At 32.0% G+C, this 24,092-nt stretch overlaps 1 protein-coding gene across 1 annotated transcript in view; it reads right to left on the bottom strand.

The window, feature by feature from the left end:
- Positions 1–772: 772 nt before the first annotated feature.
- The window catches only part of LOC123708890, a 68,302-nt gene continuing 44,982 nt past the window's right edge, over positions 773–24,092 (bottom strand). Inside the window, exons 2-12 of the mRNA XM_045659887.1 lie at positions 23,789–23,894; positions 23,206–23,317; positions 19,825–19,991; positions 19,174–19,257; positions 15,510–15,608; positions 14,899–15,017; positions 12,445–12,600; positions 10,608–10,842; positions 8,638–8,850; positions 7,421–7,673; positions 773–4,936 (exon numbers count right to left, since the gene is read on the bottom strand). Of these exons, the coding sequence (XP_045515843.1) occupies positions 3,719–4,936; positions 7,421–7,673; positions 8,638–8,850; positions 10,608–10,842; positions 12,445–12,600; positions 14,899–15,017; positions 15,510–15,608; positions 19,174–19,257; positions 19,825–19,991; positions 23,206–23,317; positions 23,789–23,894 (2,762 nt within the window). The 3' untranslated portion in view covers positions 773–3,718. The remainder of the gene's footprint in view (positions 4,937–7,420; positions 7,674–8,637; positions 8,851–10,607; positions 10,843–12,444; positions 12,601–14,898; positions 15,018–15,509; positions 15,609–19,173; positions 19,258–19,824; positions 19,992–23,205; positions 23,318–23,788; positions 23,895–24,092) is intronic.

Genomic DNA, 24,092 nt, shown 5'->3' with positions numbered 1-24,092 from the left:
TGCTTTGGGGAAACTCGATATTTTCAAATAGAGCTTGCATCAGTAAGCACCTGGCTTGCAGTAAATGAAATATTGTAGCCAAAGGTATTGAAATTTATACCAAACTAAAACTTGGACATTATAATAATAGAGTCGCTTTTTGTATAAATGAGAATTTTGGGACCCTTCTGTACCGTAAAGTGCTCTATTTGACAACTCCGATCGACAGTCGGGAAATTAATCAAATAATTAGTTACGAATATATGTAATAATAATCTTTTTGAAACCGAAAAAATATCCCTGAACGTGTTAACAGCATATTGGATCCATATATTTCAATAATGCTTTTGAGATTTGTACAAATATTTTACATAATTCGATATATTCGCACGGTTTACGTGATTTTTGTTATAATATTTATTTAATTTTGTGCGTCATATCCATTGTTAATTTCAAGGTCATAGCCATAGGGATTTTTCCATTCCGTTAGTATTTGTAACAGTTTTAGTACTGGGCAATATAACGGAACTTTAAAATTATTTCAATCTTCTAAAACACATTTCAGCTGTGATAATTTATTTTAAGAAAAACGTATGGAAACTCATGGCCCTCAAGGTATGGTATGTACACTTTTCCATAAATATTTATCTTTACAGACAAGTATATCTTCCTACTCGACGGTAGTGTATGTCACTTAGCTTACATTGTAATAAGGTAAAATAAAAGATAAAATAATTTTGTACAAAATATATTTTTCTCAACATTTTAATTGATAATAACACAATTTCTCACACAACAATTTCTCTAAATGTTCATAAGTATTCAAAAAATGTAACAAGCATTAAAAAAAATTAGGAATTCCAGTTTCATTATACAAAATACGGGTACCTACATAAAACGACAAAGGTAGTGATGTTTAAAATAACATTTACTCGAAGTATAACCTAAACCTATTACTAATATCTTCTTCATGTTTATAGCGCGTACATCCGCTCACTGAATAAAAATACGATGGCTCCTCGCTACACTTGCCTGTCTTACCTTTTTGCCTACCTATGCATAGTGGAATCAATAATATATAGAGAACACTTTCTTACTAGTGAATTGATGGATAAAACCCAAGTTCTTATTAAAATACACATTTTATTAGCTTAAGTAACATGTAATAGATACAGGTAAAGATATTGTATTTATTATTTGAAGGATTAAAGTACATATATTTTTTATATGTCAATACTGTGATAAAAATGAGAATGTTAAACGCATAACTTTATTGTAACAAGACAAATGGGATATCGTGACGTATTATGCCGCGTGTGACGCATGTCACATAAGAGTCGCTGTTGATGATTTTGTTTTACATTGTCACCCCCAGTGATTTAATTTAAGTTGATTTAGTTTTTATTAGATAATCGTCTTAATCATAAATAAACGTATCAAAATCTACATATATAGAAAATGTTTGGTAACAGTCCAAAATAAAATTGTACGTATATTTGGAGATTGATATAAAAATAACGTTCTATTGGCAGAAATACCGTATTACATGCTAACATACCAATATTCGAAAAATTCATAAACAAAACATGCGAAAAATATTCAAATAAAATTGAAATACGCCGAGATGACTGAAATTGCAAAGTTATTGAATTCCTTAATAAGTGGATGAATTTATCCGAAGTTTTTTCCTAACGAAATGAAAAATAAAAGAAATAACTTTGATCTACTTCGGGAGGAACAATAAACTTAATTCGAGAGCTGACGTTGAATAAAACATGACGAGATGGATACGCTTAAATTGTTAAGACTCTCGATAGATCCATTACAATTCTTTGTTTCAAGCTGATAATAATCCTCTTAAAGAATTTACATTATTATATACATCGTTATTTTTAAGAATTGAATTTATGGATTTCCCATAAACACATTAAATTTGTTTGAAATATTTTTAACAGGTTTACGAATTTTAATATGCTTACCTTATACCACCAGAGTTGAACTATATTTAAAAACAATTAATAATATTGTTATTTTTACCTTTATATGTAATTTTATATTAGGTAAGTTTAAGTTTCTTATTATATTTTTTTACGTCTGGGTTACCTGTAAGAAACTTTTAGCAGTATGACCTCCGATTTTCTTTTGTTTTATTTATTTCCGTTTTGTACGATGTAAATAAAGTGTTATTATTATCATTTTCGACATATACTAAATATAATATACATTTGGAATAATAAACATTGACCCATAGTTAAACTATAGACAGTGATATCTATGTTACAAACGGCTTAGGATTTAGGCTAGTATAAATAATATTCCAACTATTCCACCTGGTCATCTGATTTTCCACAACACAGCTTTTAAAGGAATTTCTACCTTACACCTCTTTGTGGAACCAGATAACCAGTAGAGGTGTTTTCAAACCTTTACGACTTAGGTACCTAGATGTATATAAAGGAGAAACCTTTCTGTATCTGTTTACCTATAAATAGGTGAGTCGTCTGTGCCCTGAGATCTAAAATAATAATCATTGTTACTACTACCCACCCATAAAATGACAAAAGTTGCGATAAGAAGTTGCATATTTTAAAACATACTGGAATTAAGCTATAGGTTTGCTAATATAGGTATAATTCCAATTCAATGTGTAAAAACTAATTAACTCAAAACTTTTTAATCAGGGCTATCAAGAATTGATTAATCAAAGAACGATACAAATAATATAATATAATCATTGTGCTCTCATTCCTCATACATTCATGTACCATTTACCTGGGATATACAACTAATTGCTAATTTGTGCAACGTATTCAACAATATGCCTTAATACATGCACATTACTTCTTAGATAAACCCTAATATTATGAATATTTACATCATAGCAGTTAAAGACCGTAGTTAGAAACAAAACTATGATTGAATCCTCTGAAACTCCTCATAACAAAATGATTCATTAATTCTGAGTTCCATTTTCAAAATCACTTGATGTTATTTTTTATTATAACATTTGCATCTGAATGTCTGTTTAACAAATGCGGACACATTTTTTACGATTTTCTGTTTCTGTTGTGCTCATTAAAATTATTTAAATAATCACAATCAGTCAGCAGTTTTTAAATTGAGCGCGTAATTGTTTTGACGGAGACAAAATTATACCCCAGCGAGATCCTTACTTAAATAAGCACGTCACTAACTACTATCACTTTTAACTTACCTATAAGTTTGCGAACACTAGAGTGCCTTCAAGAGCAAAGTGCCAGGCCAACAAGCCAGGAGTTCACTTAGTAAGCTTTTTGATTGATCATCAAAGTAAAAATATGAAAAGCCCTTACAAAAGACCAGTGAAAGCACTCAAGTGCGCACATCTGATGATGTTCAAAGCGTTCAATATCAGGATATCTAAAAGGTATATACACTAATTACATGTTTTGAGTGCCATAGTCTATTACATAGTACATAAATATAGAAAATCTCTATTTACGTTACAATAGAGTATGCCACAATGTGCGTATGAACTAAGTATTTGCAAGATCATTTCTGTATTACTGACAAATTAAAGTAATAAATTTAAAATTACATAGACAGACCAACAGTTTGTGTTTATGATATATTAATAATCAACAAGAGATTTCGGCACTCAATATAGCGTCTGTCAATGTAAGCTCCAGTCCAAGGGTAGGTCTCTGGATGCTGAACGAGAATGCAGAGTGGGCGGTGCGTGCGCACCGCGAGCCGCATGTCAGTAATCCAAGGACTCCTCGTCTGGGGAGCGCTTGCGGCAACAGAGTCGCCAAGCGGCTCCAAGAGCACAAACGCTAATCGCGATTGCTAGTGCTGCTCCTAATGCAGGTGCCATCCAATCTCCGCTCCCAGCCATATGCGCTCCTGTGCATAGTTCTGGAGCTTCATCATGTAGCTTGCCCAATTCTCCAGTCAATGCATCCAAATATCCAAGTCTGCGCAAGCTATCTTCTGAATAAGCTTCTCTTGCTCGTTTTTCTTCAGCCGTCCAATACCGTCTCTCACCACTGGTTACATTAGGGCAATTCACGACTCCATTACATATCAATTTAGCAGGAATACACAGTGCTTCTTCTCCGGGACAAATGAAATCACAATTGTGTCCATCAGGTGCATATGAACCGCTATCAGTCAAACGCGATGTCATTAGTGTCCCATCGGAGTTTTTAGGTAAATGGTACAAACCAGTCCAGGCAATTTTGAAAGCTGCACGCGCTGGTGATGCACTTCCAATAAATACGATTCGGATAGACCTTGTCTTCTCTTTTTCCATAACCAGAGGATCGTCTAAAGATTCGAAACCAAGTTCACCAGCCGAAAGTATAGGCAGTTCGCGAGCTAACGAAACGTTTTCACCACAAACTGATAGATATGGTTCGATTCTTCCAGGTAGATATATCTGTATGTTTCCATCATCGCAGTGTCGAGACGCGAATTTGATGCTGTCAAAATGTAGCCAAATATCCCTTTTCTCCTCAATTTCAAGATCCCAAATACATTGTATCCTCTTTGGTGGTTCCGTATAGCCCAATGCTTCTAGATGTGGGTACACGATTTCACCATCTGAAGCAGCGGCTAATACTGCTGGTCCACAGAGGGGTCCGTGAACAAACTCATATCTGGCTTCGAAGAGTGGAGAAGGATTTTTGAAATAGGAAGCAGCAGCATGCGCATTGTCAACGATCAGTTGTAAATTAAGTGATTCCCCAGAAGACACGACCCTATACGGCCTGGAACGGGTTACAGTGTTTGCGTGTTTCGCGCACAAACAGGAGCCGATGGAGCGTTGGACAGCCAAGTGTAGGGGAAGGGGTGTTGTCGTCATTCCGAGTGAAAGGTTGGCAGCTCTACCCGTGGGGAAAGGTTCCCAGATGATTAACTTGTCAGCTCTGTCTTCGTAACAATTCTGACACGAAACGGGTGTGTAAGGATGTTCCTGCAATGAAGATTATTTTTAATTCTCTTATATTAAGAAAACATTTTATAATATCGTTACTTTGATTTATGATTATTTTGTGAAACTTGTATCTGTTTCGTTTACTGATATCTCTCTGTTTCCAGCGAAATCAGAACAACACATCAAAATATTAATTCAAGTCCAATAAATTCAGGTTTAAAACTCAATGAAAGCATACTTATTTATTGAAATTGAGAGCCGTAAATGAATCAATCGTATTGAAAAATAAAATTTTAACGAAACACCTATTGGTTAAATGAATTGTCGAAACATGTAAAAGTCTTGAATATATTTATTCAATTCCATAATAAATATTGTAGAACTCGAATGACTATTATTAAAGTATGAGTGTACGATACATACGTGTGTACACACATATACATATTCACTTTATATATATTTATAAATTATACTATTACTATACTAACTCTGCTACTATTATACAAAGCACTAGCCATTATAACATATGGACTTACATGCAAAACTTATCTAAATCAAATATTTGCAATACATTTGTATTATAATAAATACGTATTTACGTATTTTAAAAACAATTGCTCCCATAAAATTAAAATCACAATATAAAGCGGACTACAGAAAGCTATTTGCATTTTTCAAAATTATACCTATACACGAGAAAGTGCAACTAGGATTATTAAAGGAAAACTACTTTACAGAAAATTACCTCAAAACAATTAAAACTCACTATTACTAGTCAACACGTAGAAAATTAAAAAATGAATTTCTATTACCCAAATACAATAATTTATATGGGAAAAAAACATTAGATTACATTATTCCAAACTTAATAAACGCGATACCAGCTACACTTCTTACTAATATAACAAGAAACAATATTAAATTTAAATTAAAAAAATACTACATAAGTCAAACAATTATAAATGATGCATAACATAAATTGTGCTATATACGTCATTAAAAAAAATATATTCGAATATAGGAGCTCATCCTGTATGTGAATGAGAATTCTCGACAAGAACAGGTTTCTTGCATCGGCTATCTATGGCGCGTCAGTGTTTAGATTTGTTTATGACGTTTTACGTGCAATTTTAAATCGTTTGAATGGTTTGATTGTTATAAATTTACAGTTTATATGTCACTGGCCTTAGTATATATATATGTGTGTTAATGATTTAATTATGTTCGACGTCCTGGTGGATAGAAAAACTGTGCACAGTTTGTGTTTCCACCACATCAACTTCCTTTATATTAAGAACACTTATACAATAAATAAATAAATGTAAACACTCAATAAGGATAATATGATAATTATGATTTAATAACAAAAACCTATTGGTTGTTGTAGTTAAGCCTTCGGAAATAGTGGTTAAACTTTCCATCTGCTATATCCTATTGCAAGCTAAACCCGCACAGAGGATATTATATTACAAAATGCTTTGTTAAGTGCTTTTAGCTATAATAAATTGAAAATGCAACAATGAATATCTATGCTCATCATCAGTTCAACTTAAAAGAATATAATATACCCAAAACAATTGTTTCTTTAAGTTAAAGGACAAACGAACACTAAAATATCGTGCTAATTCCGCAACAACGTCGGGATACTAAGCTATGTGTTGCCGGCTTTAAACATTCCTGTTTCTATTTGAAGTTTTGCTACCAGATGATATGTGTGTATTGACATACACCTTACAGTCGTTGATACACTCTTGAATAATGATTGCTTTAGCCATTTTGTAAAGGTTAAATAAGTTTATCAAAGGTTTAATCATGGGCTAGAGCTTTCACTGCCCTACGCTTTCTTACTAATTAAGCATTTTATATATTAGGTTTTTATAATATAATGAACTAATTGTGTCACTTAATTATCGTAAAATACTGAACCTCCTGTCTCTCATTACATTTTATTTTATAACTGTATAATTTATGCGTCCATTATTCATTGATATAAACACAAATAAATATAAAATATCATACCGTGATAATGAGTAATGCCTGATTATCGTGCATAAATTTCCCGACTGTTATGATTTTATTTAGATTTCGATATTGCTCGTGGATATTTTAAATGAAAAATTATGAATATTTACTTTTGTTACTTCCAAATATACCAAAATATGATTAAATTATTTGATCAAAAATTATATATATTAATATTGCAATGACGTATTCCACAATTATTTATTCTGCATTTTACTCATTGTCGCCCATTAAAATGTTAATTTTATGAATTTCTTTGCAAGACCGCTACAAAAATTAATGTTTTTTTTATAGTTAATGACGGATTTAGAAGCAAAAGGCAGTACAAGCTGTACTTTTGTCTCGAACGTTGATTAATTCTGAGTACGGCTCAGATAGATGAAAAATATATATTTAACACAAAAGGCAGGGATAATAATCAATATATTTCAGTATCTTAAAGGAAATAAATAAATAATTAGGTGTGACAAAGTTATCACCCCGTAACTTGGAATACCATACCTTAAAATTCACGCTCAATATAGTCACAATAACTCTCGCAAAGATTCTCTTGTCTGTGACAAATCTGTACAAGCAATGGACGTCCTCTCCCGGTGGAGCCTGTTTGTATACTAAGGTGTTGAGTGGTGAACGGAGTCTGCCAGCTCGTTGCTTCCAGGAGGCAATGACTTCGTCACACGCAGTTCCGCTTACTGGCTCACCGAAGCGTGTGTTGTTGAAGAAGTCGTAGTGAGCCCAGTAGTAGAGGGACGACCTGGATGTTAAGTATGGTATAAGTATTCAAACTATTACATCCTAAGCACAATATTAAAGGTGAAGTTAGAATGTGGTGTAAAGATGGCGCTATTTATGTAGGTGTTTCATATCAGACTTCATGACTTCAAACACCGTATATTTTCGAATCTTACATATCTTTTCATATAGCATATATCTGGCCAAATATTTTTACTACACAACTATATGTTGACGCGGACTATCGTCATTAACGTGATTGACTTAAATAATACGTATATGATTTATTTGACTGAGAGTAATAATCGTAGAAGATTGCGTGTCAGCAACGGGAAATATTGGCCTACAACAAAGCCAAAATTGTAATGGACCTCGATTAGATGATTAGAGCGTTATTATTAGCCCATTCGGTATTGATTGGCGTGGGTAGCCGTGGGGAAACTAATGGAGAGGCCTATTATTTTCGGTCCCTTCGAGTTTGAAAGACGTGAGAATGCGATGAGTTCACGAACCCGAGCACATAGGAATCAATATCTAGTATTTCATATGAAAGTAGTCGTACTAACGAAGGCTGTACAGGTCTGCTTACTTTTAAAGAAACAATTTATAAATATATAATAATGCTGCAAGGTTTGTTTTATTTCTGTATAGTATCAATGCCTGAATACAAAAAATATTGAAAAAATAGTGTATAAAAGTTATTTCGAAAAATAAAAAAAACGATTCAAATGCCTATCATTTCCCTATTTTGGAATATATGATGACGAAAGGTTTCCGAAAAAATTGTGGACAGACACATATTATTTAAGCACTCGTGTCTGGAAGCCTAGATATATTATCATACTAAATTATTAATTCCAACGATATCACGAACAAACAGGTCCAAATAATAACAATATATTCTAGTTCAATATACTCAGTCAATAGTATATTTAGAATATATTTCTATGTATTAATTACCGCTTATAAAAAGGAAAACACATTACCCACTGTAACTACCAGTCTTGCTCTCAAATCTGACAAACATTGCATTTCCAGTAGATACAAAGTCATGCTTCTCCATTGGTCTACTAAAGGTGTCGCAGAAGGTCTTAATAATTTTCGCATCGTCAGGACGAGCTGCATCATACAGCGTCAGGGACTCCCCACAGTCACCCGTCCATGGAACTATTGGAGATTCTATGCGGTTAATCCGAAAGCTGAAAAAAAAGTGAGATATGGTACAATGATTGAATGAAGAATTACCTACCATTAATTTGAAAGTGAACAGAAATATTGTCTTTTATTAAAATAACTTTTACTCATTTAAAGAAAACACTTTTTCTACGGATTGAAGTTATGTATTATTATAAACTTATTTTAGATAATTATGTCATCTTTTAGTCGATATCAACTCCGGGGAAATAAATACAGATAATATAACTTTCTCTACAGCTGTGATACTTTTGGACATTCAACACCTTTTGACTTCAGTCACCGTGACCACGCACGCTGTAAAGCACGCGAAACGTCGAAAAAAAATATGTAAAATAATTATAAGTTTATAATAAATAATACATAACTTTAATCCGTTCAAAAAGTGTTTTCATTAAGTGAACAGAAACTTTACAATGTTTGACCGCATAATACAACAATAGAAGAAGTCGTGATTAAAAAATATTGGCCGCATCTTATATTCTGAACTAGCTGACCCAACAGACGTTTACTATGAATATTGATTTCGAATTGGTACAATGATGTGAACTAAGTTATTATTTTTTTGTTAGAAATCAAAAATAATTATTTTATAAGTATCAATATCACAAGCATCGTTTTAAACGCTATTCAGTTTTCTTACATACTCTTTGGCGATATTTGCAGTACGCAATCTGTCAATTTTAATTCAACGCCAAAAATGTTTGAATGAAATGTAATGTATGTCGAAAAAAATGCTATCGTAACAAAAGTTAATTTACTTAATATGGTGGTTGAGTATTCTTAAATTTTATAATTTCCGAACAATTTTCTTAATTCTTTCATTCATAAGAACCTTCTTCTGACAATAACAAACACAACATGAAAAGGATTAGCGAAATCGGTCCAGCCGTTCACGCGTGATGACCAAGGGAAATAGGGAAAGATATTTATATAGCTATATAGCTGTCACTTTAATACATAAAGCAATATAAAAAGTAATTCTATATCAAATAAATATCTCGCATTGGAAGTCTGAATGATACCCATTACTCGCCTACTTCAGGGAGCCCTACTTTTCCGTATTATCTCTATCAAAGGCATTAGTGCTATTGATGCTCGATAAGAATTGATTGCTTATACATAATACTACCTACAAATGGAAACTATAAATAAATATTCCAATGAATAGGACCCCAAAAGATTATTTAAGGTGTGAATATACACGTATTAGGTAATAGTGTAGCGTAGTGACAATAAATAATTCAAAGATCCCCATAAAGGAAGGTAAATTACGTGATATTCATTAATATAATTGTCAATTTAAAAGTAAAAATTTTAATATGTTTTATTTTATTTGTTTGCTTTCATAGCGTAGCAAAGTTTAAAACGAATACAATAAAACCCGTTAAAGAAGATTTTGTAAGATAAGATTTTTTTGATCTGCGAAAAGCTATTGATAAGAGGGCTTTACTGTGTCAAGTCGGTGGCTTTATACCTATAACTCTTCTATATAATTGATAGTTAAAATATCAATCAATAATCTAAATTAGCTAATACTCTGACGTTCGGGGACGAAATTCTATGGTTTATAAAGAATGCAAATCTTAAAAGCAATGCTAAATTTTACAACACAGGTATAGTATAAGTTCCTCGTGGCATTGATCATAAAAATATTAACAACGAATCTTAAAAAGTAGGTAACTTATATTTTATATGTTTTCAAGTTTATATTAAAGCAAATAAGTTTTTAATACTGTTTATTACTCTACTAAGGACTAACCTTGGGAAATAGAGCCTAACCACTTGTCCAGGGAAACCTTGCATCAGATAAGTGCACGATGTATGTGGAGGATACCAGTGGGCCACGGAGAGAAAGATCCCTTCCGTGTCGCCAGATTTCTTTAAGGAGTCCGCTGTGAGGAGCCAGTCACAGTTTCCGATCTTAGATCCTGGGGCTTCCACGTGACCTGGCCAGTTCCCCACGTTGAAATGGAAGCCAGTGTTTAATAAGGGACCTAAGATAAAATTGTGTTTAATAACGTTGGGTCCGATAGAACGTAAAAACAGTGATTATTATTTTTAGGATGTGCAAAATATTTCACACAACGCAATTATTAAGGCAGTGTAGGTATAATGTTGTCATTTCTTAAGTAATATTATTGTTGTTGTTTATGTGTATACTTAACTTGTTTGGTTTGGAGTGTGTTTCATAACATAAACTTTTAGAAGGAGTAATTTCAATTAGAATTAAGATTGTCAGAATCATTATAGAAAACAAGCGATTGACGTTTTGCCTTCAAACTTCTCCTTACTGCTGTTATTCAATTTGCAAGCTCAGAAAGCTTACAAACATGGAAGATGTTTTACAAAAAATAAGACGCGAGAAATGGACAATATTCAGTACTGAATAATATCACCCAATTCTCACCAAATGTTTTATTTTGTATTGTATTTAATTATTATATGGTCTCAGAAAAATCTATTAGAAAAGTTTTTAATATAAAATTATCTTATAGATTTTTAAGCATGACTGGCCTTTTTAACTGATCTACACTGAGTCTAGTATTAGGTGTATACTTGAAGCCTTCATTTAACAATCGTAAATTGTATAATCATTTTGAACTAATAAAATAGTAGTGAAACCAACTTAAAATTAACTTTCTAGATCGTTGTGGACGTAATGAGTAAAGTTTCATTCAATCTTCAAACTTATCCCTGCCCCAATCTTCGATGGATAAACTAATATGATTGAATATGTATATGTAGCTGTTTATTAATATATGTGTATATAAATAAAACAGTTTGGATTGAGGGCGCCTCTTAAGTCGAAGGTCGTGCGTTCGATTTTTCCTTTGCACATTCATCACTTACTCGTTAGATGAAGGAAAATATAGTTAGTCAACCGTCATGCGTTAGACCGAAAAATCTATGTGTGTCAGACACAAAAGGCTGATCACCTTCATTTTGATCGTTTGAATCTTGGTTATAGACAATGTCAATCAAGAAAATGATCAAGAAGCGGATAAAAAAATCTTTAAAAAAAGATTTAATAAAAACGTTATTTTTACAATATATTAGTTTTAAACAGTGAAGATAGATCAAGATAGATTCAGTCAAAATTGTAATAAATTCACCATAGATCTAATGGGAAAAAAAAAAAGTCTAAAGCCTATGTAAATCAGAGTTTAATTGAACGGAAATTAAGTTTTGTTCTTAAGTACTTTAGATATATAATTATTAAGGAGGTGTTTTTTTTTTATTTAGCCATGAAATCTTAGTCAAAATTCACAACATATCCTTCCACTAAGTGGACAATAAAATGTTAGTAGTTAAAATATCTTCTGTATCACAATCACAACAAAAAAAAACATTTTTTATTGTATCTTTCAATAGGACGTTTACCTGAAACTAACTAAATAAAGGTTTAGATACAAGCTTCAGAATTACTCATGTACATGTTACGGAATTAATACACTTAATACCTAAATGTATAGTTCCGGTGACAATTTATGCTTGCCTTTAGATAATATGATGCCAGTATTTCTATGACAATCCGTGAATACAATCTTTCGATAGTACTAGGTGTTAAAAATACTAACGTTTATAGTATTTATTACCTGCTGGTGAACTAACGAACTCCACAAATAGGTCTTGTGATGTCCCAACTATGGAGTACGGGAACTTGCCCATACCGCAGAAAGTACCAATGACAGAAGCTGACTCGTCTTTTCCGTCATATATCCTTATGTAATCATACGGACAGTTTTCCGAACCTTGACAAAAAACAATTTAATGTTAACATTTCTACGAACTGAAATACTCAGTAACGGATATAAAAGCCTATGTAATTAAAAAATTCGGGGGATCAAAAGATTTGTAGCCAAAGTAGACAGCGAGACTGATTGCAAAACAGTTAAAGAAGTTTATTTGCCTTAAAAACAATTTAAAAATTATCATTAATTCAAAATTTAAACAAATTTAAAAAGTTTGGTCCCTGTGGCAGTGTACATGCTGGTAGCATTCCTCGCTCGACACTTATACTTTGAGCGAGGAAAACACCAGCTCTGAGATCATCCGTGCTATCTACTAGGCGCAAACTGATCTGGAATTGTTTCCTGTGCATATGAGTCTCTCCAAAAGGAACAAACTAAAAGTTAGAGGAAATGTTGAAAGAGTAAGTAAGAAAGTACGTGAACCGTATACTTTGTATGTTAAGAATATTGGAAATAATGTATTTTTGTGTATTTGAAAACGGCTTTGTTACCCAATGTAGAAATATTTGCAAATGTTGAAATACAATAATTCTCAATCTATATACTAACATACCACAGCGTTGCTAGTCTAAAAATAAGTCTGTACACAACTAACAAATGTTTATACGATAAGAAAAAACTATAAGAAATTAGCCCTTTGTGGAAAAAAATGTGTTAAACGAACCGAGTGTGCGACCGTTTTACAGTTACTTAAATAAAATAATCAGAACCATATTTTAAACCTACGCCACTAAAATATCTCTTAGAATCTCAGATAATCGCCATAAAATCCATCGCATTAAGTATTACAGCAGGTTGTTCGGGCGTAACGAATGGAATAGCCCTTACCGCCAGGGTAGGCCTCTAAAGTATCCTATAATTTTTCTATCGTAAGGTGAGGTAATTTATTACATTAATAAATAACGAAGATCCAATAATGGACACGAAATCCCCGTATTTTGTGAAAAGTTTCGCAGATATTACGTCCCGGTGTCAAAACTTTGTCTCGTTAAGATGTTTCAAATCTCATTGTATTTTATTCGAATTTTCATTGTTAAAAATATTGTGATTCATTTTGTTTGTAAGGGAAAAGTATAAGAACATGTTTCATATAACGGAACAAATTTTCATACGCAGATGATTAAAATAGTCTTATAGAAATTTTTTATCCCAATTTAAAAGATGGCTTCATTTTTTTGCTTTATACTGTGCTGTGTGGGAAAGCTGATGATGTTTGTTTAATATGAAACGATGCGCCCTTGCGAAACGCATAATTACGTGAAGTTTTAATTACACATTGATTTATATAAATATATATATATATATATATATATATATATATATATATATATATATATATATATATTAAAGTTCTATATATATATATATATATAGAACTTTAATATTGACACTGTTAAAGAACAATAACACTAAATTGCATTTTTTGCTTGTCAAATACGTATATCCAGATTTATTGGCATCCCGTCACTATTGATTGTTTTCAAAGCCGTTGTACCTATATTAACAGTATACGGGGTATATGCGTTGTCAGGCTCCGTGTGATTTGAAATTACATTCGCTTTGCTTTGTGACTTTTATTTCATTTTCTTAACAATGTCTGCGCAAAGCCACGACTCTATTGTGTGTTGTGCAGTTCACTATTGTTGAGTTTTATTGTTTGAGTTTTATTGACGCATTTCAAAAGTATTAAAAAAGTATAAGATACATCGAGTGTAAAAAGAGTGTCTATAGTTTATATTATTTCCTTAAAGACTATATCCCACTGGGGACACTACACCCATGTGGGGTGTCCATGTACTGCGGTTGTTTCCTTTTACGGCTGCACTATATTTGCAAATGCACTGAAAATCCGGAACCTACACATTTCCGCGTATTTTACTTAGATGTTTAATAATAATTTAGATCAATAACGTTTACAAAACAATTATTCGATTCCGAATCGAACCTGGAATTTCCGAGTTTGAATAAACAGAGGCACGGAAATTGCATTTGCTTAGAGGTAGAGAAATTCTAATCTACGAAACGCTAAAGTTTGACCTGCAAACCGGAATCCAGAACGTACAGTTTTTCAGGAAAAAATAACAAATATTTTATTTTATGTCATCAAAGATCAGCATTATATTACAGATTTCTCAAAATACACGCTATCGTAACCACAAAGTAATGAGAAGCAGGCGTAAAGCGGTGGTTTATTCTAGTATAACTTTATAAGCTGATTAGCAAAACTTAAGGAGTTACCTCTTGACGTTGCTAAAACACAATAGCCTTAAATGTTAGGGTCTCAATGCAGTGACTTACCTGAGGTTATAGGCCTCATGGGACAGGTCATTATATTCTCACATCTCTGACCATCAATGTTGAACTCCTCATTCTCTATATATAACTTTATGTATGGCAGTCTCGTGTTTAAGTGGTATCTAGAACGTTATAATATTAGTAAGCTAAAGATAAAGTAAACATTTTATCTTGGATCTGAAACATTTTAAAAAGTATGAGATGTAAGATGAGAATGAACACAATATGTTTAATACTTTACCAGGTTCAATTCCCATAACAGTATTTTTCCGTACAGGATTATAAAAACCTATGAATAAAACAGAAAAAATACCTTCGGCTTGGTAACGGGTAGTGTCAACATACGACATTAAATGCACGCAATTTCTTGCAAGGAACATGTAATATCTAACTGCCATAAATTATATTTCATTAATATTAGTGATTTCAGTAAATTACATCTAGAAATAGGCACGTCAAAGATCCAAAATCACCTACATGTCTAAAACAAGACTGATTACCTACTTCCTAAGAAGAAAAGAATAATTAATTGTAGGTCCTGCGGTCATCAATTAATTATAGATCCAGTCCTTTTTTATTACAATATATATCTTTATAGATAACCTATTTATTACCTGCAGTGCAGATTCCTAGGATATACCCCGGGGTAGGCGGCTGACTGCACGTAGCACGTCTGAAGTCGACAGTCCCTGAAGACCCGCTCGCAGTATGATCTGACATATTTAATATCTTTAAAATACCTTTAGAGCAATACTACTTATCAAGCTTCACTCTTGAGACTATGGGCTTACTTATACATTCATTTTTGCTAGTCCAATAAAGATTTATTTATAAATAATTCACATTAAGTACGATAATAACCGAAATATTTTAACAGATATATTTAAACACAAAAAGGTTGGTGTATCGGCTCGGCTGAAAAGGTTTTGCGAATGTATAAAACATAGTTTTTATTCTCCTGTACAATTATTAAAAACGTTTATATAATAGTGATGATTGCCATATTCATTTTAACAAATTTGCTCAAATATGTTAATTATCTTTGATCAATTTCCACGTAGTTAAAATCGTAAAGTAATTGGTAATGTCCATCGTTTTCCACTCGAGTCAATAATAAAAGGTTTTTATAAGAATTAATGGAATCAAAATACAAAAGCGAGCCTTATATTCAAAATAACTTTCCAGATTTATTCAAAAGGTTGTAATAAAATACATATTATGACAACAATATATCGATTAATTACAGAGTCTAGGGAATAATTCTACAAATAAGAACAAAACCGTTTTCCCTTGTGTCTCGTTTGCATACAGATGAATTAATGTTCTCCGAGGTTGTACAAGCGTGATTACTGGATTTAATTATATAATAATGTATAATGAAGACTAAAATGTCTTATTTGTTGTAGTAGAAATGTGTGTATCATTTCTACTAGCTTAAAGATTTGAGATGTTGCGTAATAAACGAAGCTTTCGTTTGAACATTGTTAATGACAAGAACAGTAAAAGTTTTTTTTTTATATTAACACTCATTTCTCTTAAAAGCTGATCTTCTAGAAAGATTAAAAAACTGGTTACATGCTTAGTGGTTAAAGCTGAATAGTGATACAAACAAAATCTAATGTTGACATAATATATGTTAAATAAAACAGACAAAATATTTTTACTGCTATATACATTAATAAACGTATTGTATTAGTATAGTATTAAATTAAATAATTGTAGAAACTTTGAATTTTAAATGCTATCTTGGTATTTGTTATTTTATTATTGAAGTTATACTTATTTTGGCGCGTTAGGGAAAAATTATTACAGTAAATTTTTGCGATGCGCACGCACTCCGTCTTAAAAAACAGACACCTGAAGTTAGCTATAGTCAACATTTTAGTTTTTTTTTTGAAGTTATACTTCTTTTGGCGCGCAAGGGAAAAATGATTGGAGTAAATTTGTTCTTTTGTTTGCGACGTTTTTTCTACAAACGTAAAAGGCGAAAGATAAAATTGTTACGCCAAAGAACTAACTTCTAACGCACTGACATAAGTACACACACGTTTTTAGAACAGAATGTTACATACATTCTCACCACTATTCATTATTTAATAATATAGTTGGTAGCCTGTAGGCAAGTTTCAGAATATAGTAAGGATTGCTCCCAAGCTCATTACTCAGTATTAAATATTATGGAATTGACTTTTACTAAACATAATAATAAACTTTTTATTTATTATTATGTTTAGTACAATATTTTAGGATCTGACTGTGTATTATTTATCTTTGTTTTCAATTAAATCCTATTGAACAAATATTAAATATAAATGTCCATAATCATAAGCTATTTATATATATACTATATATATTTATGTAAGACAAGGATAAGAACAAATATTTACTTTCTATTGGAGGATTGCAGCTGCCTTATGACAAGGAAAATTATTTCGAAGTAAATAATTTTAAAAATACAACAGTCAATACTCTTAAAAAAATAATGTTAGTGTCTTTGCGATGTAAAAAAATAATAGTATTTTTCAAAAACGTTATTCAAAGTAATAGTTACTTTAGAAAATGAAATCGAAGTTAATGTAAGCGACATTGTAACCTCAGCTAATATTGATTTAGACCAATAAAACCCCAATGTCAGCGGGCCTCGCATCTGATTACGGACATAAATCTATGTCCCCTTCTAGATTCGCTATAACGCATATGAAGGCCTGTTTTTACAATCTCTGATTCATTTTATTAAAATAACTGATAAGCACAAAAAAGCCGAGGTGGAATTATTTATTACGAACGAAATTTATAACAACTTGAGTACGACAAACAAATTATTTTACAGATGTTAATTTGATCGGACACAAAGTCGACGGGATTTTTCTTAATTTTTTTGTAAGGAAATTATTTTTACTAACGTTGTTGGAAAGAATTCGTTTAATACATACAACGAGATTTATTGATTGTATATTAATTTTCATGGATAACCTATAGTTTAGATTTATTGAGTATATACCTAAACTATATATATGTGACCTATAGAAATATATTGTAAATATCTCGTTTAAATTTAAAGTTTGTGACACTACCACCCACTACGCTACCGCATCGTTACTACACGTTCAAAGTAAATTTTAAACAGTCAGCTCAGAAAACAATGACATCTGTAAATTGATTCTCGACACGAATCAAGTATTATTGTCGAATAAATCGACTCACCAATTACTAAGACCCTCTACCAAACTGTCAGTGCAGAATCATTTTCTGGCAGCCTCCAAATGGCAAGCACTTTGGCCGAAACGTGACCGAAATTGTGAATAAATCTTGTTGAATTGTCGACGTGCCGCCGGCCACCTATTATTGCAATCTCTGATTTATAACTTGTAATCAAGTGAAGGATGGTTGAGTGGATTAACACTTGAATGTTTAATTTATTGGATTTGAAGCTTATGACAGCTCCTAGTGGTGTATCAAACATTGGTTGACACGTAGACAGCTACAAATGTATGTTCAATAGACATCATTCTTTTGTTTAATATATATATATATATATATATGTATGTATTTATATATATATATAAATATAACGTTCCTTATAAGGTTTAATAAAAATATAAATTGTGTTTCTCTGAAAAAACACAAAGAAACTTTTAATGTCCTAACATTCACATACAACACTCACAATGATTAGCCATCTCATCGCTAAAAAAACATAACATCTCAATCTCTCAATCATTTATATTAAGCTGTCAGACGTCAACGGTGACGCGGCAAATTTAAACTAAAAGAAAACTACTTTACTTGGCCAAGCTTCACTCAGAGTAGTTTTCTTTACATACTCACACCTCAGGAATACAAAGGCATTATTAAAAAAAAAATACTGGCAAATTGCCTTCAAAGATTTTGAATTATTCCACTCCAGCTTGTTTTTTTAAAATAAAATACTGATTATTAAAGTCCAGATAATGCAACATGATATATTTGTTATTTGATAAAGTTACAACAGGAAACTTTGATAATAATATGTATTATACAGAATCATTCAGGAATAATGCCCTGTAGCGACTACACTTTTTAGCAATATTGTTTATATAATATATCGAAACAAACATGAATTGTTCTTTAGAATTATAAATGGTTGTAACGAAACTAGCCTGTTTTTTTGTCATAGAAGGGTACAGACCCGTATTGCACAACATTTGAACAGTCTAACTTTTTTTAAATGGACATTTAACTATTCAATTAAATTATAGTAAAAAAAGTATATTATTTTTAGTAATCAACAACACTTACCCAGCAACAACTTCGCCTCTACGGTTAGGATATAACTCCGGATGTTGTCCATATCTTAGATAAACTTCAAATTGCTGCTCCGCCCTGTGGACATTGATATTCATGAAATTTTCTATAATAATTATACCAAAAACGATACAATCTTAACGTCTTCATAAGTAATTTCCAAAAATCAAAGACGTATATACATAACGTTAAGATGGGCTTTGCGCTTATACACTAACTTCTACACCTGACGTAATGTTGTGTGACGCGCAGAGGATTTACTCTTCTGACAATAATTGCTATCATTTTTTTTATAGAACAAGGAACAACCGGACAAGACGCACACCTGATGTTAAATGAAACCGCCGCTTATTCAATGCCAGAGGGCTCGCGAGTGCGTTGCCGGCCTTTCCTGCTGTCAAGATTCCAAAACGATCGGAGATACTTATTAAAATTATTTTAAGTAATCATTTTAGAGTAATTAAGATTACGATTATTATTATAACGACTGTTTCATGATGATGACTGTACATAATGATTTTCTATATATTATGTTTAAATTGAAATACTTCGAATAGTTCAGACAAGACAAGTTAACAAGTCAGAGTAGCAACAATGTCTATGACAAGTCACAGATATTACGTATGTTTAAAGTTCTATACCAACCTAGAATCAAAGCTAAAGTAAGTCTGATCTGTAAAGTTATCCGCATGGAAGACAATTTTGACGAAGTTTGTCTCCGATATGAAAGTTTGCGGTTGTTCTATCTCGCCACAGAAGAGACCCGGCTCCTTGCGGTTTGAAACGTCTGTCTTTGCATTGCCGTCAACTATCTGTGAACAAAGGATGTGATAAAGAACATTAAAAGTATATATTGCATAGGCCATTAAAAGTAAATCAGTTGCACATATTTATGTTTTGTCTAATCAAAAGTTTCATCATCAGAAGTCGAGTGAGAATACGAAATTCCACCCGTATCACCTAGACTTCGGTCGTTCCACAACTGAACGTTATTTAATGGAACTTTTACCGTATAATGGTGGTCGCTATGTGGAACCAGCAGCCCACTGAATTAATTCCGAACCAATCGACTTAGGGTTCTTCAAGAAAAGAGCGTATAAATTAGAAAGGCTGGCAACGCACTCGCGAGCCCTCTGGCGTTGAGAGTGTCCATGGACGGCGGTATCACTTAACATCAGATGAGTGACCTGCCCGTTGGCCCCCTATTCTATGAAAAAGATACGAATAAATACTTTGGTTAAATTGGTTCTTTTGTATACATTAAAATAAGTAAACTGAATAATAAATATCATATTTGTTACTGTTAATAACGATTAAGATTATCCAATCGTCAGTACAAAGGGATTACACAAGTTCAACTTGAATGAAAATGCAATGTAAATATTAAATTTAGTTCAAACACACATTAAATTTTAGTTCAACCCAATCCAATATCCGACGTGAAATGTGACATAATTTTGATGAATTTCTATATAGAAAGAAGCCCTTGTGTTTTTGTCTATAATATAATAAACTTTATTAATAACAAAATTAATATTGAAATTTCCCCATATATCAAATTTGATGATGGTATTTAGTCACTTTTTACAGTATAATAATCAAAATAATACAATTGTTATCGCTTTAAAGTAGTACAGTAAGTATTCTGTATGTAATGATATTTAAATATAACCAGTAGTTAAGCTCTCCCTTTTATCAATGAACGATTGTAATGCTTGCCATAGACAGGGGGAATAAAGTAAGATATTCAGCAGCATGAGATAAAACATATACAATTATAATCTTATTTTATATACGACTTTCATTGCAAACGTGTTTACACCGTATATATAAACTGTGTGAATAGTGAATAAGGGAAGAGACTTCTTATACGACATTTTAGGAGAAATTTTGTAGAGTAGTTTAACACTTAGAATTTTACTTGCAACTATAACACATTATTTTAATTTTAACACTTAAGTATACACTATTCATAGTAATAATAATTACGTGCGGAAACCTTGTAAAATAATTGTTATGAAAGTTTGCTTTCTACTAAATGGAAGCGATAGGGCTTCACAATTTGTTTTTAATTGGAAATTATTTGTTATACTGTAATTAAAATGACAATAGTTTTCACGTAATTTGAACAATATTGATAGGTTTTATATGTTTTAGTAAATACTGAAATTTATTTAATCCAGAAGCGAATTAAGCTTGGTGACGGTTTTTTGTATGAATGTTTTCAAATAAAATACATTGTTTGAAGCTGGACAATAACTGACTTTAATGGTTTAAAATATAAGATTATAACTAACACAAAATTAGTTACATAACAAGCGCTACAACTTTTTATGAATTTATTTTAGAAAACACCGTACGTTAATTGAGAAGATAAAACACATGCACGCCCAGGATTAGACCGCATGACCTCAGGGTTCATAGTCGCAAGTCTGTTTTGTTTAGGAATGTAAAACTCAAAACATTGAATAAAATAAACTATTAACAAAGCTCTTTTGAACTATCAAATTGTAGTTAGTACCGCACTAAGCGGACTTTACTGTAAAGGGTATAAAAATCTCAAATACCGTACTTAAAGTTAGGTTACAACTCTGTCAAGCACTCGGGCTTTATTATCTGTTTCTTGATTTCCTCGCGATGTTTTACTTCACTGTACTAGGTTAAATGCGCACATAGACGAAACAAACGAGACAGAAAGTCCATTGGTGCAACTGGGGTTTGAACCTACGACACTCGACTCTTTAAACTCTGGCCTATTTAGGCCGAGCCAATACCAAAATTCCATTCCCAAAAAGTAATAATAATACAAAACAAATAAATAAAGCCAAATAAAAAAATTGCCAACGCGACGTTTGTGGAGCGATTTTTCCAGGCACTTTTTTCCGCGTACCACCACTATGTATGCTGTCCGACAAAGCATTTCTGAACAATTTTGATTTAGAGTCCCTAAGAGGACTCACGGGCCTTGTGGCTTTGTCAGTGTCCGTGGGCGGCTGTATCACTTAATATTCAGTCTCCTGCCCGTAAAAAAACGATAAACCCACAAACATCTTTAATATTTATAATACAATACCATTTTATGGGGTAGATATTAAAAATGTAACTATAAAATTTACTTAACAACACCCACTTATAGTAATCAGTAATGTAACATAACAAAAAAGTTGTAACTGGAATTTTGTAAAATTCAAATTTCCAGAACATTCGAAGATAGCCAAAACGTTCGAGAATTATGCTAACTAAAGCAGTCGGGGCTAGTAATTGAGTTGGGCGAACCTGCTAATTAATTTTCGAACTTGGAAAGTACTCCGGAAGAACAATTTGAGAGGATAATCATTGGATCGTGATTTCTTATAATTGGAAATTGCGTTACCTTTGGGCTTTTGTGATTAATTAAGATTACGATTAATTTCTTCATTTCTTTTGACTTGTGAGAAATGCGTACACTTTGGTTATTTTAATTTTAAATTACAATTCACTTAAATTACTTAATTAGACTAGCTGTTAGACCACTGATATACTTATGACATATCGTCTTTGATAGATATATACCCTTATGATGAAAAAGAAAGCATTAATTCCACGATAATAGCAAGCAAAGGGATTTCATGGTAAAACATGTAGATTCTTTACATAAAAAATAATTGATATATGCATTTACAATGTATAAGATTTGGGAACCCTTTTAAGTAAAAAATACCTGCGTTCTTTCTTAACAAACTTAAAATATTTATATATATAATTTTATTTTATTTATTTTTGTTTTTGATTTACCACGCTTCAGTGCATAAGTAGAGTGTGAGTGAATGAATAAAGTGTGTAACTACATACTAGGTCTCAGGAGAAGCTCTAACACTGCGTAGGGTGTATAAGCCAGTAAAGCCAGAAATGTATGTTAATTTCTTTAATCTACCAGTCATGGACTTTATATGGGGATACCATAGGCGGTACAAAGTTCGCCGACGTAGCTGGTTTGAGCAAGTGTGAATAAATAAATGAATATTAGGTTTATTATGATTCACTGACCTGCATATATCCCTTATGACACGTAGTGCCATTAATTAAAGTGCCGACTTTGAACTTCTTGAAACGTATTCGTAGAATCCAGTCTTTTGGTGAACCTCGAAAAGCTCTAAACCTGAGAAAATAAAAATATATATATATATATATTTACCGATTTATAGTTGCGTCTATTTAAGGCCAGAAAACATTTTTTCGTTGACCATCCACATAAATCATTTTAACTGACACTTTGCGACGAGGACATGCCTTGTTGCCCATGTTGCAATGTTTTATTTCTGATGAAAATATTTACTTTTAAAAACGTAAATGTTTTATGTTTATTAATTACTCTAGAATTCAAAGCATATTTAATTTTTTTCTCATCAGCTTTCTTCTCGTTATATAGAGGATAGCCTTGAAACTAGATTTTTGCTAGATTAAACGGTCTAGTCTTGTCTAGTCTATTATCACTCAATAAGTGAGATCATAAAATATAATACTGATAAGTTACAGCTACAATAATAACAACTTTATAAAACATAACTAGAGGGAGAATCCATCACAATTTCTCAGTCAAAGCTGTTATGTAAAATAGGAATGTATTTACCTATATGTACACGTGAGTGGACGTCCGAAGTTTTCCGGCGTGACCGGAGGTGACGACACATCTTCATAGATTTCCACAGTCTTGTTGCAGTGATCACGTTTTGAATCTATAACAGAGAATTGAAAATGGGTTTTACAAATATTTCAGACATTGATAAGAAAAAATAAGTCTGTTTTAGGTTTTTAGTATATTGAATTCCGAAACATTCTTTTTAATTTATTATACAGTATCAGATCAGTGGAGGGTTGAAAATCAAACAATACATTTGTACATTTATAAGCTAAGGAAGATGTATGTTTCGGTA

Source organism: Pieris brassicae, chromosome 4 (assembly GCF_905147105.1).
Source record: "Pieris brassicae chromosome 4, ilPieBrab1.1, whole genome shotgun sequence".
Lineage (NCBI taxonomy): Eukaryota > Metazoa > Arthropoda > Insecta > Lepidoptera > Pieridae > Pieris > Pieris brassicae.
The sequence above is the reverse complement of the archived record's forward strand: the minus strand, read 5'-3'. Positions and strand labels throughout refer to the sequence as shown.